This window comes from Symphodus melops, assembly GCF_947650265.1.
Source record: "Symphodus melops genome assembly, chromosome: 6".
In the NCBI taxonomy this organism is placed as follows: domain Eukaryota; kingdom Metazoa; phylum Chordata; class Actinopteri; order Labriformes; family Labridae; genus Symphodus; species Symphodus melops.
The window spans coordinates 2,870,174-2,888,966 of record NC_136696.1 but is presented as its reverse complement, the minus strand read 5'-3'; the positions used below and the strand labels follow the sequence as shown (position 1 = coordinate 2,888,966).

The following is an 18,793-nucleotide window of genomic DNA, read 5'->3' as shown; positions in this document are numbered from 1 at the left end:
TCGAGTCAAGTGAGGGGGAGTATGAGGAGGAGGAAGAGGAGGAGGAGGAGGAGTATGAAGAAGAAGAGGAGGAGGAGGTTAAAGCAGGGAAGGTACAGAGCAGCGTCTGGAGTAGAGACCTACATTAGTCTGTGTGTTTGCTGTCTGACGTAGGTCGGCTAGAAACTGACTGTTCAATAGTTTATAGTCCAGAGACAACAGCATCATTACCTCAAACATTTATGCCAACAATGCTTCTGCTTAGACACCAGCAGCTCCTCCCAAGAGCAAAGCATGCCTGAGCAGTGAGGAGGAAGAAGAAGAGGAAGAGGAGGAGGAGGAAGAAGAGGAGGAAGAGGAAGAGGAAGAAGAAGAGGAGGACACAGACGACGACGATGAGGAGGAGGAGAAGTTTAAAAAGAAAGAAGCCGAGCAGAGAAAAGCAGAGAGCAAGACGATGACGATGAAGTCAGGAGAGATGAAGAAAGAAGAAGAGAAGAAGAGAGTGACAGATAAAGGCAGACGAGTCCTGGAGGAGGTATAACGTTCTCTAGTCATGTGACACTTGTCCCGTAGACGGCAGGCTCTGACGCTTCGAAGGTTTCGTGTTGATGTTGCAGATCCCTGATTGGTGACGTGCTAGATCTGTAGACGTCATTTTGGTGTTTCTGTACAGAGTGTTGGTGGTCCCAAGTTTCCCATCAGCCCCGGCTAAGTAGTAATTAGTGATGCGTAATGCGTCTGTTCATTCAGCAAACAGCTTTGACTGTTTCAATACTTCCTTCTTTCCTAACTGTCCCTGTGCCGCTGAGAGCACACACACACACACACACACACACACACACACACACCTTTTCTCCGCCTCTTTGGCTTAGCACTTTTATGTTCTGTATGTTGGCAAGCATCATGCTGGATTAGCGGTGTTATAGCAGCAAGCCTCTTCTGAGCACGGCGTTTTGCATGAATGAACGCAGTGTGAGTGTGCGTTCAGCGGCGTCCTCTCGTACGTCACAACGCTCGACATCTGACACTCCATGTTTACTCCTCTTCTGCGGGGAACTCCCCAGGGCTTGACATAAAGATCCTCTCACTGCCTCCATCCCACTCTGACTCAGAGGAGAGCGAGCAGCTCAACACCCCCCCCCCTCCCCCCCCCCCCCCCCCCCCAGTTCTTTATTCATTAATGTCTGTCTGTCTGAGTCTCTCTCCTGAGCACTTAACCGTCCGCCTTCAGCAGAAAAACAAAATCAAAGCTCATCCATCACCCTGAACATCCTGCTGATTCAAATCTTTTCCTATTTATTAGACAACACCGTATTTTGATTGAATTATTCTTACGAGTTTGAACGAATAGTCGATTCATCTTAAGCTGTGTGCCTCCAGTATCTAATACTCTTAAACTTCAGTTCACACATCGAAGCCGACAGGTGCAGGATGAATATTTGTATTACCTGCAGAACGCTGTTCAACTTGATTTAAGACAGGCCAAGTCCCCATGACCTTCACCAGTCAAACAGAGGAAGAGCTTTTTTGTCCCTTCAGTCTCTCCGTAGATAGTGGTCCTCAGTGTCTCTCTGTATTTATTTTGTCCCTTCAGTCTCTCTGTAGATAGTGGTCCTCAGTGTCTCTCTGTATTTAGTTTGTCCCTTCAGTCTCTCTGTAGATAGTGGTCCTCAGTGTCTCTGTATTTATTTTGTCCCTTCAGTCTCTCTGTAGATAGTGGTCCTCAGTGTCTCTCTGTATTTATTTTGTCCCTTCAGTCTCTCCGTAGATAGTGGTCCTCAGTGTCTCTCTGTATTTATTTTGTCCCTTCAGTCTCTCTGTAGATAGTGGTCCTCAGTGTCTCTGTATTTATTTTGTCCCTTCAGTCTCTCTGTAGATAGTGGTCCTCAGTGTCTCTCTGTATTTATTTTGTCCCTTCAGTCTCTCCGTAGATAGTGGTCCTCAGTGTCTCTCTGTATTTATTTTGTCCCTTCAGTCTCTATGTAGATAGTGGTCCTCAGTGTCTCTGTATTTATTTTGTCCCTTCAGTCTCTCTGTAGATAGTGGTCCTCAGTGTCTCTCTGTATTTATTTTGTCCCTTCAGTCTCTCTGTAGATAGTGGTCCTCAGTGTCTCTCTGTATTTATTTTGTCCCTTCAGTCTCTCTGTAGATAGTGGTCCTCAGTGTCTCTCTGTATTTATTTTGTCCCTTCAGTCTCTCTGTAGATAGTGGTCCTCAGTGTCTCTCTGTATTTATTTTGTCCCTTCAGTCTCTCTGTAGATAGTGGTCCTCAGTGTCTCTCTGTATTTATTTTGTCCCTTCAGTCTCTCTGTAGATAGTGGTCCTCAGTGTCTCTCTGTATTTATTTTGTCCCTTCAGTCTCTCTGTAGATAGTGGTCCTCAGTGTCTCTCTGTATTTATTTTGTCCCTTCAGTCTCTCTGTAGATAGTGGTCCTCAGTGTCTCTCTGTATTTATTTTGTCCCTTCAGTCTCTCTGTAGATAGTGGTCCTCAGTGTCTCTCTGTATTTATTTTGTCCCTTCAGTCTCTCTGTAGATAGTGGTCCTCAGTGTCTCTCTGTATTTATTCGTCATCAAACGGAGGGAAAAATATGTTTTGTTACATTTCACTGATCTTCTTCGTAGCATCAACGGTGTTTTTGTGCTGTTGTTAAAACATGCCGACTTTACAAACTGAAATCACCAGAAGACTCGATCGATGAAGTGGGAAGAACGACTTCCTGACTCGGAGACTTGGAACACCCGATCAGCACCTGAATGCAGCATAACTTCAACCTTCAGGCTTCAAGAAGGACGTTACTTTATTTCAAAATAAAAGCAGGATTAAATTCAAACAGCAGTAAAGTACTCTCAACTTTAGACATTAAATAATTTCAAAATAAAAGCCTAATAGTCTTAGTTGTAAAAAAAAAAAAAATCAAACGTGGTTAAAAATGCAAATAATCACAATGATAGCCCAAATTGACAGTTTAGTTTAGTCTGTTCTTATCCTCTCCCTTTCTTCACTTTGGTTTCTTCCTCTTCTGTCCCCGTCCTCAGTTGCAGGCCCCGAGCGTGAAAGGTTTCGACTTTGCCAAGCTGCACCTTGGCCAGCAGAGTAAGGATGATGTCATGGTGATTCAGGAGCCAGTCCCTCCAGGGCTGGGCTCTGGACAGCTGCCCGCGTCCATTAAAGACGGCCTCAGCCTGTCCGACAACGGCGAGATTCCAACTCCGCAGTCCAAAACGTCAGCGTCCTCCACGAAGGCGTCGCGCAGCGGCCGAAGGAGAGAAAGGTAAATGTTCTCTTCAGTCCAGCACACAGCTTTTTACTCACAGCTGGTTTTAATCTCTCCTCCACACAAATCAAGACTCTTAACAGAAGCTGCTTTTGTTGATCCAAAGAATTTTTTACATATTTGGATTTTTTTATATATTGGTTATTGCTTCTTTTCTTCTATTTTATTTTATTGAATTCTTCTTATTACCCATGCTAACCCATGTGTAAATGTACTTGGCAATAAAAACGGATCCTGATTCTGATTTTACACTCAGTCGACCAGAACAAACATTTGGACAGATTTTGAATTAATATTTAATGTGACAGTCGATGTTAATGTTTGCTGTCTTTCTCTGTACATTACACTTACTTATGACAACATGCACATACAGTGCTGTGGTTGCCATTTTTCGTAAATAACATTTTTAATAGCTTGGTTTCAGTAGCATTTTTTTTTATTTGTAGAAGAGAAGAGAATAGAAATCAAATAATCAAAACACGCACGTCGTGTTCATCAGAGTCGTCACCTAGCAACCAAACACCAAAACACATCAAATCAGTTGATTTGGATGAGTTAATCATCCTCGTCTAATTTTAGCCATGGCTTTTGAAGGAGCACTGGGGGGGTGGGGGTCTTTTCTCCGGACACCCCCGGCTTTTACCTTATTCTGGAAAAGTCCTGACTGTCATTTATGCATGGCATTTCAGGATGTTAGTGCCTTCTCGTCTTCTATTATTCATCTCCGCCTGTGTGTGTGTAGGATCTCGCCGTCAGACGGTGACTCTGTGGTTAGTGACCATTCGAGTGAGCGGGAATCAAACGAGGAGAACCTGAGAGGCCACGGCACGCCCAACGACAGCAAGCAGACGCGCAAGGTTCCCATCAATGTTTTAAATGGTAGGTCGCCGTGGTAACGCACACATCGGTCCTCCAGAACACAGAGAGCAAACACAAGGCGGGGGAGGGGACAGAGGAAAGTTAAACAAAAAAAAAAAAGGAAGGGGCAGATAAAGAGAGAGAGAGCAGCTCAAGCGAGTGTTATTTGATTGACAGGAGAGCCAGCCTGAGGGCAGAGGAGACTGTGGAAAAAAAGCAGGAAGGGAAAGAGCAGCAGTGACGTAAAGATTATAAAGGGGGGGGGGGGGGGGGGGGGTGATGGGGGGCAGAGGAGGTGAAGCCTTTTCATTGGTCCAAAGAAGTCCAGAGAGGAAAAGAGGGGACTGAAGTTACTCTATGGGACAGCTTGTTGATAGATTGAAGCCTGTGTGTCGGAGCCAGAGGCAGTCAGGCTGACTCACTCACACACACACACACACACACAAGAATGGTCTTTGTTTTCTTATTGATAAGTCTCCGTCTGGATGTAAAGGAGACACAGACAGGATGAACCCAGCGGTTCAACACGTCTGTTTGTACACGTGCTGAGTTATGAAGAGATCATTTATCTCACTTTCCTCCCTCGTCTCTCAAACACAGAGAACGGCCTTTCTTTGTCAGTGTGCACGTCGCTGTAAGTCTTCTTCTTTCTCTGCTGCTCTTACTTCACCTCTTTGTTCTCTCTGTTGCGGTTTTCCAGGCAAGAATAGAATCGGTAAGAGTTTGTCTTCTCTCTGTCTGTGTCTCCCTGGACCTCAGGTTTGACCCCCAGCAGCTGTGTCTCTGTGCCGTCTGTCTGTTTGCTTCTGTTCGTTTTCTCCTCTCAACATCCATCACTGTCTGCTGAGCTGTCAGTCACACTGAGCAAACAATCAAACAAAGGCATCGCCGCTGTTTGAAATCACATTTGGCTTTTAGAAATAGAATCAGAGTTCATTTCCTGCTCCGACCGGATGTTTTAACCCCACTTTGTGTTTTAGATGAAGTTTAAAGTGCTTGTTAGTCATTGCTCCATCCCTCAGTGTGCGCCCAGATTACTGCTTCACGATGTCGTGACTGCATTTTGCTGCCTGAGTTTTAACTCCCTCTCCTTCTTTAGGTCCTCCGCCTATGAACGGCACAAACAAGCAGCTGTCGTCAGCGTCCATCTTTGAACATGTGGATCGGATGTCTCGGGCCACCGAGGCCAGCAGGAGACTCCCAAACAAAGTCCAGCTCATCGCCATGCAGCCCATGCCTGTCCCGCCGCTCCACAGCCCGCCCGTCAACGGCAAACTCACCGACACCAACCAAATCAACAAAGAGGTCGGCTTTTCTGTGTTTCTTCATGAAGTCATGTGAAGCCTGTTTGCACATTTTCATAGAGACTTTCTAGCTCTGATATTTTCAGGAATCTTTGATCATGTAACACCGTGTTTCCACACGCTGCGGCCCGTTAGCAACGCACGCTACGCTGCCAGAGCAGCTTCACTGCGCTCCACTCTGATTCCAACACGCTGCACGTCTGTTAACTATGGCGTACGCTGCAGAGGCACGGGACACGCTGGACAGACTAAACGACCCAAACAGGAAGTCAGACAAGCCGATCAATTTCAAAATAAAACACAATATACGGACTCATAATCGTATTTTCCGTCACCATATCAACATAAGTCAAAAAAGACACCAAACAAACAACAAATCATCATCAGAAGCAAAACTCACTTCACACAGATCATTTATTTAAAAAAAAGGAGTAAAAAGTCAAATTACACATCTCCACATGCAGCCTCCTCCAGGAATGTCGGGAAATGTTCACACCTGGACACAACTGCTCAAACGTTTTACAAGACATGACGGCGGATGTTAATTCATATAAATAAGTTGACGGGAGCCCTTTTGTTCTCAGGAGATAATTCACACCTTTCAGCCAATCAGAATCAAGCACTCCATTATAAAGAGTCTTTACATGACAGGAGGGTGTGACTGTCTTTAAGCCCAGTGGTTAAGAAAGATCACTTGTTTCCTCGTTGAAAAAGTAAATAAAGAAATGTGTATGTGCATGAGCACTTAGTTACGAAGGCATCACAAATAGATCAAAACAATCTGAAGCAAAGGAGGATAAAGAGATATCAAACATTTAAAGAAAGAGTGAGGGCGAGGTGCTACTGCATGAAACCAAAACAAACTGCCATTAGGCCACGCCTCCTTCCATCCACTTCCTTCCACTTCTCCGAGGTCGGCTTTGCAGCAGGCGCAGGAAGTCAACCCAGCCTGCCCTCCTCTGAGCAACATTTTCCAGATCCTCCTGCAGGATTCTGAAGTGTTCCGAGGCTAGACAGGAAATATGATCCCTCCAGTGGACTCGAGGTCTATCCCGGGGTCTCCTCCCAGTTGGGCGTCCCCGGAAAAACCTCCAAACCTCTAAATCCTCCCATGAGAATTTATCTAACTGTGTCTCCGTCCCTTCAGATCCAGGTAGCACTAAGGCACAAGTCAGAGATTGAACACCATCGCAATAAGATCCGTCTGCGCGCCAAGAGGAAGGGCCACTACGACTTCCCCGCCATGGAGGAGGTCACAGGGGGGCCTGGAGACGTGAAGGACCAGGATCGCATCTATCAGAAAGCACAGACGCAGATCGATAAGATTCTGGACCCTGACGCTCAGACGCCCGCCATCTTCATGCAGTCCAAGAAAAGGTGAATGTTCTTCTGTCGTTGTGACTGTTTGGATGAGTCGATTATATCCTGACAGAATAAAAAAACACTCTTCCACATTCGATCTTAGTGTCCGAGGAAGACGCTCTCCCAAAATGAGGATGAAGGAGCAGTTGAATGGCGGCATGATGGAGGCCGACAAAGACCACCTCATCTCTGAAGACAATGACGCCGCGTACAGGAAGTGTCCTGGAGTCAACAACGTGGCCTACGTGGTGAGTCGCACACGGGACTCTCAACATTTATACTGAGGTCTGTTATATCTGTAGAGCAGTCATGGGACGCAGCTTCACGCCTTTCTGTCTTTACAATGAGAAGAAACAACACCGAACAGAACAACTCAGCTTTATTTATGTTGCACCTTTCATACATGAAAACATGCTTCAAGTGCTTCTCAAAAGACCAGAAATAAAACACAGAGAAAGAACTAAAAAAAGAAGACAAAAAAAAGAAATGTTGATTTGATATGACAGAGGGGTGAATGAAACAGGACATCCTCGTGCTACTAAAGCCCCGTTTCCACCGAGCGGTTCAGTTCGGTTCGTCTCGGTACAGCACACAAAGATCCCCAAATTAACGACCCGTAGCGTGCTACTTTTTGGGAGCCTTCTGTTGGGGTGTCAAGAATATCGAGCTGACCCATAAAAGGTGGAGCTAAACACGGCAGTCCTTTGATTGGTCCCGTGTGACAGCGGCATTAAAAGACAAACACAACCCGGCCGTGTTTAAACACAGTGGATTGTGTCTGGGTCAGCCTTCTCTGAAACAAAGCTGGATTAAGTTTGTTGGCTGTGGAAACACAAACAGGATCAGGCTTTACCGAACCAAACTGTACTGATCCGTACTGGACCGCTTGGCTCAGGACTCAAGTATCAGTGAGAATGTTTGGTCTGAAGTGAGTTATTACATAACTTTTACACTCACTTCATCATTAATTGCTTCAGTCTGGGACGCATGTAGAGCATCAATGGGAGACGTGTCGTTTAAAAACCTCTTCATCTGATTCAGTGAACTCCCTCGTCTCTAACTGTCTTTTTATTTGTTGTGTTATTCTAGTCTGATCCGGACCAGTGCCCAGGATCCCCTCACAGGAGCCCCTCCCCCACCGATGATGTCTTCCTCGGCCCCGCTTCCTCTCCTCCAGGCCATGCCCCTCCCCCGCCTCCATACATGCCCCCGCAGCCGTCCATCGAGGAGGCGCGGCAGCAGATGCACTCTCTGCTGGACGACGCCTTCGCCCTCGTGTCCCCCACGTCTCAGGGCAGCGGCGCAGGGATCACTCTCCCAGGGGTCAACAACAACAACAACCCGCTCGCCTCCAGCCCGCCTGGACACGGCCCCCGACCTTGGGGTCCGACTTACCAAAGTCTCGGTCCCTACCCTGGTGTAAGTAGCCACTCCTAACATCTGCAGGAGCATTTTTAAAGAGTATGAACCTCTCAGTCGACAACGGAAACAAGAACTTCACATGCTAAAATAAATCCCTCCTCGGTAAAGTTTCTGGATCATTCAGAATCTTTTTAGTCTCTTAATCTCTAATCAGTTAGTTTTTGTCTTTAATCCTTCTGCTCACATGTGGCAAAGAAGTAGAAATCAAAATGAGCCCTGATAGTTCATCAGGTAGGAATCAAGAACAAGACAGACCTGAGACCAGAGTGCTCCGAGAACCAGACAAGACCAAGACATGGAGACCGAGGCCGGGATCAGGACCATAGATGTCACTTAAAAGTTATCATCATGTAATAATAACTCACTTCACTCAGACAGGAACAGCAGGAAGACTGCAGCCCGTTATCAGACATACAAATGACTGACAGTTAATCATTCTGTTATAAATGGCTTTTTTTCTTCTAATCACAGTCATGAAAAAGGAAGTGGAAAGACATCAGTGATGGTTTTTTAATTTATTTTAATTTATTTTTTTAATCGGTGCAATAACGTGACAGACTGGTGAGATTTGATAAACAAAGTATGAAAACAAGGAGAAGGGATTAGACAATACAGAATAGACACACATCAACTGACTACAACTAACACAGATAATACAAAACTACACAATAATAATAGAGAAAAAATAGAAATAAAATTTTAAAAAAATGGCTAAAGAAGTCAAAAGAGCGATAGAGAGAAAAAGAAGAGGAGGGATAAAAGGTGTTTTTATTCAGTGATGGTTTTTGACTAAAAAAAAAATTCAATTCAGACGAGGCCAAGACTAAATTACTACAACACCATCATCAGGATTCAACATTTAAGATGTTTAATATCACTCTGAATGCACCTTGTTTCTCAGTTCAGCATGTTTTACTGCAGATAAACAGAAATAATCCCTGTTAGAAAATCACCAACATCAGAGTAAAGAAGCACCGGTGAAATCCCTGATGTTCACTGTCTCCTCCCTTTCTCGAGTTTTCTTTTTCGGCTCATTCGCAGCACGAAGCCGGTCGCTTCAAGTTTAATCGCGTCCACTTAGCCACCTAATCGGTTAAGTATTCCTCCATCTGTCACCCCCCCAGTGGAGCTGCAACCTTTCAACCCTCGTCAGCCACCTACAGCCCAAAGACTCGGCAGCCTCAGAGACACCCTTGACCTGCGTTGGCTCATGTCAGCGTGGACTCGTTTCAAAGGAGGCGCAGCCATTGAAATGCTGAAATAATAAGCTCAGTGTTTCTTTGTATTTAGTCTGTTCGTTGAAAGAGGTCGGGGCAAAGCTGCGACGCCACACAAAGGCTTGTTTATGCAGCGCTGCGGCAAAGGTCCATGGTGCTGTGCATGTGCTGCACAGTGTTCGCAGTGTTTCATGTTGAAAAGAGACGGTGCACAAGTTATGTGTAGCTTATACTACCAGTGCTATTTACAGCGACCGTGGGTTTTATATACACATATTCTAAGATGCTTAAAGATAGCACAGATTAAAATCTGTAAGCTTTACAGTAAGCTGCTGAGATTTTCTGCACATTAAATCACGTGGATTTGATGAACAGTGGCGCCTATTCTGTCAGCTGAAAACCTGCAGGAAAGCTCTCGATGATGTTTAGACTGCAGTACCCGTTTTAAACACTTGGTGTCAGAGGTACACACTGCTCCTTTAAATATCATCACAGTGACCTTCTCCTTTACAATTTTAAGAATAACGCGTAAGATGGATGTACATATTTAGCCTGTAATGGATAGACTCCAGTGCGTTTCATCTCAGGTGAAGTAAATAAAGAGAGACTTAACAGGGAGCAGTGCAGCCATAAAACTCTTATCAGCTGCTTGACCTGTGGAGCGTGTGCGTACTAAATTAAGTGGGGAGAAAAGATTTGGAGCAAACGTGGGGTCTCCTCTGTTGTTTTGCGGTAAATCCTCAGACTGGATTTTTTGGCTTCTTTGCCCTTAAGTGAAATTGACAAGCGCTGCAACTCCGCGTGAAAATGTTTAAACTACTTATTCACGCCCAAAAAACGCTGTAAAAACACATGACGCAGCGGGTAGAGAAGGGCGCGCTGGCCCACGGGAAAACAAAGGTGGTTGCTGGCGACGCTTTTCTGGAGATGTTTCTCTTTGTGATCGAATTCAGTGTGCAAAAGAAAAATAAACTTTACATGCAAATAATTAGAGGACTCCTTCACTTCGGGAAGGAATTTCAACATCAACTGTGAGATCTGCTTTAACAGGATGGAATCAAAAGACATGACAGATAGAGTTTTTACAATCCAATAAGGTTGACTCCACGTCAGACAGGGAGCAGAACTTGGTATCAATTTATTTCAGTCAGCGCCAAAGGCTGTTGGGAGCCAGGCAAAGAGCGCAACTGTTAGCTAAGAGGCTAATGCTAACACTACTGATGGATACAGATCCTGGAAGCGTCCGTTCACTTGACCTTTCAGGGACCATTTCTGCGTGTCGGCCTGGATGATATTCAAGAATTGATGAAGAAAGGTTTAAAATGTTTGTCGACAGAAAGTGCATTCCTGAAGTTGAATGTGACCTTTTTTGATATTATGGCTGGTATAAAGATGCTCATCAAACATTCGTATTGATACTTTATTTCTGTTATCTGACTGAACTCTCTCTCTTTATCTCTGCAGAGGTTCCCCGAGCCTGGCCTCCCCCCGCCCTCCCTCCAAGGCCTGACCCCGAGGTTTGTAGATTGTTCCATGTAAATTGAAAATCCATGTAGAAATAAATAATCAATAGTCTGCTGTGACGTCCACGTCTTCCCTCACCAGACTGATTTCTTATTGATCAGCCGAGGCTGATTTTCAGCCCTTTCACCAGCGGGAATGCTGTCCTTCGAATGCTTCTTTGTGAGTCGACCTCGTGAATAATGAAACCTGAGTCATCTTTATTTTATCACTTTAATGGATCGGGTCCAAGCAGTGCTCCCCTAACGGTCTCCGAAGGACCGAGGCACCCATACACACTCACGTATTCATGAGGCTCATCGAGAGCAGAGCGGCTCAAAGGAAACCTCACAGATATATTAGTGGACAAACACATTCTGATCTCAGGCTGAAAGTCACATTTTTATATAGTCTGGTCTTTAATGTCTTTAGAAAATATTGTTAATATTTAACCTCAACTGCGTTATTACAAACGTATGGATGATATGGCCCGTCTGCCCTTTGGTTGAACTCACGATTTAACGGTGATTGTAATCGAGCTCAGCGGGGCTTGTATGACCTCAGCGGACACGTGTTTGTGAGGTGTTGCAGGTGTTAGAGAAGACGTGATGACCTTTAGCACAACCAGGAGGAGACTGAGTGGTTCATGTTCACATGTGCAAACAGAGGCACACAACAGTCAGATCAATATGACGTTATCAGTGGTGATTGGTCGTCTGAACTCCATCCAACATTTCAGACTCTCTGTTGATGATGTGAGCGTAAAGATCACAGCTGAGAAGATGACGAGAACGTTTGTCTCACTGTGGTTTTCTCTGTCAAAAGCTCAGTGAGTGAAAAAGCCTCTCTCTGGTTTTTAGGCAAGGCCTTGGCTCCAGCTACCTGCCACCCGGAGAAGCAGCAGGCACATGTGAGCAGATCCAGCCGGACAGCCTGTACTCCAGCAGGGGGCTCTACTCTGACGAGCTGTCCTCGTCTGCCAGGCCCAGGCCTGTCGGGGGGACCGCAGGTAGGACCAACAAAATCAGCACAAACAGATGATTGTGTTTAGAGTTACAAGCAACATTTCCTGAACTCTTCTACTTCAGGTTATTGTTGGGGTGTCGATGACTTTATGGATAGGACGGCTGAAGAGAGACAGGAAATGTGGGGAGGAGAGAGAGGGGGGATGACATGCAGCATCAGCATTAAGCCTCCGTACACGAGGCGTGCAACATAAACCGCTAGGCTAACGGCGTCCCACGCGTCCTACCACTTTATTTAAGTCTACAAGCCAGAAATAAAAGTCTAATTATAATGTTATTTAGACATACAGGGCAACTTCTGCTTCCATGAATGTGAATTATTGAACATGAATGGATTTACGGCTGAAGATGAATCACACGTTTAACATTTAACTGTTGTATATTTGTGTACAAAACGTCTAATTCAGCTTCTTGTTGATGTAGGATGTTGGCCTCTGTGCTGGTCTGCTCTGTCAGAGCGAGGCAGTCCGTCTGTCTCTTAAATAATTGAAGCTGCTGCCATCACGAGATTCACACTAATAGAAATGGATTCTGGCATTTAGCGTACAGAGTGCAGCTCCGCAGACGCAGAGTGATCGCATCAAAGTGTTTGAAAGCAGCGACTGAGGATTAAGTGTCAGCTTCTGTAGCTCTGATCTCTGTGTGTGTGTGTGTGTGTGTGCGTGTGTGTGTGTGTGCGTGTGTGTGTGTGCAGGTGCCCAGCTCCATCATCTTGCACAGGTGGGATTGTCCAGTCGGATGAACGGTTACCCAGCAGGGCTCCGGGCTGCTCCAGGACAGAATGGAGGGATCGGCTGGAATCACTACCACGATGAAAACTTCTCCAGGATAGAGGCTGAAAAAGAGGGAGTGAGTGAATCCCACACTTTGTTTCCATCAGATGACGATCTTCTCTTTCACACATAAAAACTCTTGCATGTCAAGTAATGCTAGAAAAAAAAATCCATATCCTTTAAATAAGTACGTTCAGAGTATCTAATCCTCATGTACCACATTAATCTGATCCACGATCACCATGGAAACCATAGTAGTCTCAATCGTGTGCCTCATGACTCAAATTTATCTAAAGCTACAGAGGCATCATGTTTCAGAAATTCAGGGTTTTTTTTTTTATTTCAAACGTGTCAAAGGAATAACAACAAAAAAAATTATAATGAAAAGAAAAAAGTAAATAAGAATAATAACAAAACATTTTATTTTTTTTTGCCAATAAATAAAACAACAAATGATGTTTCATCTGATTTTATAAAATAAATTTCAGCTGAAAAAATGAATATGAAGACAGATTTAAATCCAACAGGGTGACATTTTGTTTATCACCTTCAGTGATAAATATTGAAGCCACTTTACTCGTCTTTCTATGTTGCTCTGAGAATCTCAGCTCGCTCTCTGTACTTCTGTCTCTTCATGTTTCTGCTTCCTTCTTGGTAATTCCTCCCTCCTCTTCTCTCTCTCTCTCTCCTCTTTTTTTCTTCCTCCCTTCAGTTCCTGGGCTGTCCTGACTACTCGTCCTCCTCTATCTTCCAGACGCCCAGGAGTGTCATCAGGGAGCCTTCGGCGCCTCCCGCCCACCTGGACACCTCGAGCGTGAGCTATCTATCTGCCCCGCTGCCTTTGGATACATCTCCTCCCACGCACTCCTCCGCCTCGCTCATCAAGGCCATCAGGGAGGAGCTGCTGCGCCTCTCGCAGAAACAGGCCTCCGTGTCCAGCTACCACGGCTGAGAGCTTCCGCCTGTAACCAGTCGTACCACTGACCCTGCCTGCCTGCCTGCTTCACCCACCTGAGCTCACAATGCTTCCCATGGAAGTCTGTGAGGCGGCACAGCAGAGAGGGAGAGAGTCCTGAAGAGGAGACGCTAACATAGATGTCTACCTGCAGAGGGCGCCCTTTTCAAAAACTGGACATCTTGTGTTCAGAGTGCCGAATCCCATCACACAGTTCAATCAAATCACAGACAATGAAATGAAAAGAAAGACTAAATGAACAGAAGACGATGGACCTTTTTCAGATGAGCGGACATGATGTGGCGTGTCTGGACTTATTTTGGATCTGGGGGGCCGAGTCCTGCCCACGTTCTGGACTTCTTTGAGACATAACCGCCTCATCAGACTGAGTTTCTGCGTCATACTTTCGTTCTCATGCTGCCTTGCCTCAAATCAAATCCTCTGAAGTCATTTCAATAATCTCCTCTGTTTGTTTTTATGCTACTGACTCTACCGCACAGGTATTTGTTTATTCCCAACGCAGACTCTTAACCCCGTTATCACCATCAGGTGCTACTTCCTGTTCTCTGCCAAGATGAGCCATGCTATGCCTTGACACTGTGATGTAGTTCACCTGTTGTGTGACTAATGTCCGAGCCCACGGCGAGCTCGTAGGTCACAGACAGAGAGTCAGACGCTAGGCACAGAGGAGCACCGCTCATAAACACTACCTATTCCTTTCTGCAGTAGCACAGAGTTAGTCTGACTTTAAATCTTTTGACCTCTTTTCCAACAGTATTGTTTACTTGTAGTATTTGTGGACAGCTTGCATTCACTGTCTTTGTTTTTCACTATGCTAAGAAGAAGCTGACGGACTGCTGCAAGCTGGAGAAAATGGCCTTGAAATCACGTCAGTGGTCAACAGAAGCGGCGTTTGATGGAGTGTGCTCAACGTGTTCTGTTTGCAGCTCAGGTCACTGCAGAAGAGATTTCTAACAGTAAAATCAGTGTTCAGAGTTCATGAAGGAAAGTTACAGAAGCCTTAAGCAGATAAGCGTCAATACAATTTATTTAAATGAGCAGTATGTAACGCTGACACCCAGTGTTTAAAATGGGTACTGCAGTCCAAATTCAAAACATTAAGGAGAGCTGTCTCTCCACTTTTCCTCTGCGCCCTACTCCGCAGCAAACTCACCGCCTCCTATCTGAATGGCCGTTGTAGCTTCAGTGTTTAGCCAGCTCAGCATGTTGGTGGACACTGTAGCTTCAGTGTTTAGCCAGCTCAGCATGTTGGTGGACACTGTAGCTTCAGTGTTTAGCCAGCTCTGCATGTGGTGGACACTGTAGCTTCAGTGTTTAGCCAGCTCTGCATGGGTCTGTAAAGCTTCCTGCGTTCTAACCTCTCTCCATGTTTCATCTCCAACATTGATCCTAGTTTGAGCAGCTTTCTGCTGCTGGAGCTTATTAGAAACATGCAGAGGCTTTTTAGCTCGGGTACAATCACTTCTATCTGAAGCAGTTCCACTGCCCGCTTCCATCGCTGCAACACCTGTTCACCTGATAACTGCTCTCATATCTGGCAAACCCAGGGGCGTCCAAAACGGCCTTCAAAGCCCCGCCTACCTTCTCTGGTCCAATCAAGTCCAGAGCATTCAGGAGCAGAATCTAAATCTAAACACATCGACATAATTGATTTCTCTTTTAACTCAGAATTACTGAAAAAATGACATTTCAGTTATCAGTCTGTACAGTACTGATTCATAACAAAGGTTATCTTTAGAGGCTTTATGAAATACTTTACTCAAAGTTATGATACAATAACAGTAATTTGCTTCTTTTCTTGTTGTCTCGAGGTAACATGGCTGGTTTTGATTTTCAGTCGTTTTCTGCAGATCTTGATGAATTAACTTCTCTCAGTTAAACCAGTCAGAGGAAACGTGTGTCGATGTCTGTCTGCTTAAGGCTCCCGTAGAAAGTCCTACAGATCACTTTTCTGTTGAGTATTGACCTGTATTAATCACTCACACCGTCTCTGTCTCATGCAGTATTCAAACATGTTTGCCTTTGTATCAGCACACGAGGGGTTAAAAACAAGTGTACTGTATTGTTCATGTCTTTCCTGGTTTACTCCAGCCATCATGTTTCTGATCGACCTTGCCTCATGTGATTTTGTTTACTCATGGTGTCTTTAGGTTCCCTCTCTCCGTGTGCTGTGACGTTTCGGGGCCTGAAGTTCTATTTGATCTGACTGAAATAAAAGAGGGAAGTTTGGCTTTCAGGAGGAGGGGCTGAAAACATGAGCGATGACGTCGTGTGCCTTTAGTGTTGGAGGACTCAGAGTCGGTCTCTAGACCACTTTTTGAAGAGTTCCTTACTCGGCCTTGTCTGGACGGACTCTGGAACCGACCCTGACTTCAGTTCTTCTGTCTCTACTTTGACAAATCACTTGAATTCATTCATGCAGTGAGTGAAACGCCCGCTGCACACCAGATCAGGACTTTACAGAGATATTGAAGGATTTGGTCTTGACTCGGTCTCGGTCTTGGAGCGGGCTGGTCTTGGGTATGTGTCTTGGTCTCGTGTGGTCTCACTACGACACTATCCACAGTGACCTTGAACATTTGAATGACCTCTAATAGTTGTGTGTGTGTGTGTGTCCTGTTTCTCTCCTCCGTCTCTGAGGATGAAATATGAACTAAGAGCAACAAGCGGTCGGGTTTTTGATCTAAATAAACTTTAGCTCTTACTTCTGGAGCTGAGATGAGACCTGATCACATGGTATGAAGCTGTGTTTGAATGCAGAGTGATGAAGAAGCTCCAACTGTCCATGTTTACCCGCTCACACTGTATGCCTCCACCTGCTGGTCCCGTACTGTAACAACCACCGCCCACTCCTTCTGCTCCTTTTCTGTGTGTGTGTGTGTGTGTGTGTGTGTGTGTGTGTGTGTGTGTGTGTTGTGCTTTCATGATTCATGATTTTGTTTGTTTTGTATTTGGTGAAAATGATTTGTTGGCTGGTCCAACTTTCTGCTTTATTGATGTTGCATGTTTTATTATTGTATTTCATGTTTTATGTTTTGTTGTTTTTTTTGTGCATGCTGTTAAAAAAAAAAAAAAAAAAAATCCTTGAAATACAAAAGAAGTTTCACTCCATTTGTAACCACATTCTTAGTTTATGACCGTCAGCTTGGGTACAGATTGATTTGTTGACACAGTATGTCAACTCTTTATTATTGCAGGGGTGCAGAAGTTAAAGCTGTCCCCTCCCAGCGAGGAGGTTGCTGGTTCAAATCCCCCATCGGACAGGAGCCTCTCTGTGTGCACTGTCCATGTTCTCCCCATGCATGTGTGGGAATGCAGGTGTTGTACTTACTACAGACAACCACAAGGGGTCAGTATACTAAAAGCCAACTCCACCACTCAGTCTGCAGATGATGTCATCAGTTCTCTCTGAGAAGGACTTCTGATAACTCTCCTTTAATGGAGGATTTGTGAACATGTCACAAACAACAACAAGGACAGTTATCTGTTCAGGACAACGACGACGTTTACAGGAAGTCAGCGTAGAAGTAAGATGTTGTCCTCTGTCACGTGGACAGACAGTAAAACCAAAGATTTGTCCAGCAGCGTCTCGTCCACACTGAATTAGGCCGGCTGTCGCTCAACAGGGTGTCAGGTCCCCTTCAGGTGAAGAAGCACTTCCTCCTCTTGTATTGAGTTCAGTCTCATCCCATCAGACGCTTCTCCCCTCTAATCCCATCACAGGATCTAAAGCCTGCTGAACAGTCAGCAAATCTCCTGAACTGACTCTGCAGGGGTCGGACTGCGCACACTCTCAGACACCCATCGCTGCAGGAGAACAGCTTTACACAACCTGCTGAAGGAGCACTGGAGACAAACCTCTGGCTTGTGTCCACACACTCAACAACATATCTTTGATTTTACACGTTCAATTGAGCATCAATCTAAGCAGAAAGCTTTCAGCTTCCAACTTCCATTTCTGTTTTTTATTTTTTCTGCTGTCCAGAGATTTTTCACACCATCCTGTATCTGTCCTGACAGTCCTGCTGTTAGCTCAGTACTTCATTCTGTCTCCTCCTCGTCTCCTAAAGGCTTAAGAGTGTCCCATCCCGTCCTGTCTGACTGCCCCTGGCCCTCCGTGTAGGGTCTTTAAGCCTTACACACACACACACACACACACACACACACACACTGACATAGTAATCCTGTCTGTGTGTCGTCCCGTCCCGGCTCAGAGAGCTGAGTCCAGCCCGGCGCAGCCCTACGAGAGCACACCCAGGAGTTAATCTGGATCATGACGGTAATTACGGCCTGTAGGGGGGGTATCTGGAGGGCTGGGAGGGTGACTGTCCGCTGAGGGAGGAGTCACATGGGAAGTTCTACCCACTGACCTTGGAGAAAACGATGAGGGAGGGAGGAGAGAAACAGAGCAGATCCAGACATTAGCATACTGACAGAGTTCCAGCACTGCAGATTTCTCCGTGTGTGTTTCATTCAGCCGGTGAAAGACGAGCAGGGAGGAGGACAAGTGTGAACCGACCCCCCTCTGACAGAAGAGCAAAGAGGATTCCTTTTTGTTTACTGATCTCAGCACAGAAACCAGAAGCCCCCATGTGAGTAGACCGAGATCAGCTTGTCAATCACTGTGATTGTTTGTAGCTTTGAGTGCGTGTCAGGTGTGTGTGTGTGTGTGTGTGTGTGTGTGTGTGTGTGTGTGTGTGTGTGGATCGGACATCTCAGGAAGGTATGGATGCAGGAGAAGTTTCTCAACAGGGACAGACAGGATGTCTCTCCTCTCAGTTTGTTCACAGAGCTCTATGGTTGTGCTGACTCTGCTTGTGCCACTCAGTTGCTGACGTGTGTGTGTGTGTGTGTGTGTGTGTGTGTAGTATGTGCTGTGGGTGTGTACACTTGGTCAGCACAGAACATGTTGTTCCTCCTGCTGCCTGTCAGAAACAAACACTCCTGCAGTTTGATGACGATGAGTGAGCAAGTGCTTCAGCGACGTCCTCCGGCTGTAAATCTGGGAGCAGTGGGAGGAAGTGGTCCTCCTCATCCCCCTTGTTTACCAGCATTGCTTATCATTATTATTATTATTGTTATGATGATGATGATGATG

General features: G+C 45.5%; 1 protein-coding gene across 3 annotated transcripts in view; it reads left to right on the top strand.

Annotated features, from left to right (window-relative positions):
• LOC306825324 (UPF0606 protein KIAA1549-like) overlaps window positions 1-15,934 on the top strand; it is a 44,061-nt gene extending 28,127 nt beyond the window's left edge. The window contains exons 12-22 of one of the 3 annotated variants that reach the window (XM_079345996.1): window positions 3,020-3,255; window positions 4,001-4,137; window positions 4,817-4,831; window positions 5,216-5,421; window positions 6,568-6,797; window positions 6,886-7,030; window positions 7,872-8,201; window positions 10,886-10,938; window positions 11,782-11,930; window positions 12,641-12,795; window positions 13,474-15,934. In XM_079345996.1, coding sequence (XP_079202122.1) covers window positions 3,020-3,255; window positions 4,001-4,137; window positions 4,817-4,831; window positions 5,216-5,421; window positions 6,568-6,797; window positions 6,886-7,030; window positions 7,872-8,201; window positions 10,886-10,938; window positions 11,782-11,930; window positions 12,641-12,795; window positions 13,474-13,671 — 1,854 coding nt within the window. In that variant the 3' untranslated portion in view covers window positions 13,672-15,934. Of the gene's footprint in view, window positions 1-3,019; window positions 3,256-4,000; window positions 4,138-4,816; window positions 4,832-5,215; window positions 5,422-6,567; window positions 6,798-6,885; window positions 7,031-7,871; window positions 8,202-10,885; window positions 10,939-11,781; window positions 11,931-12,640; window positions 12,796-13,431 lie in introns of all 3 variants that reach the window. The other 2 variants (XM_079345994.1, XM_079345995.1) reach the window with 2 other exon arrangements.
• Window positions 15,935-18,793: the final 2,859 nt, after the last annotated feature.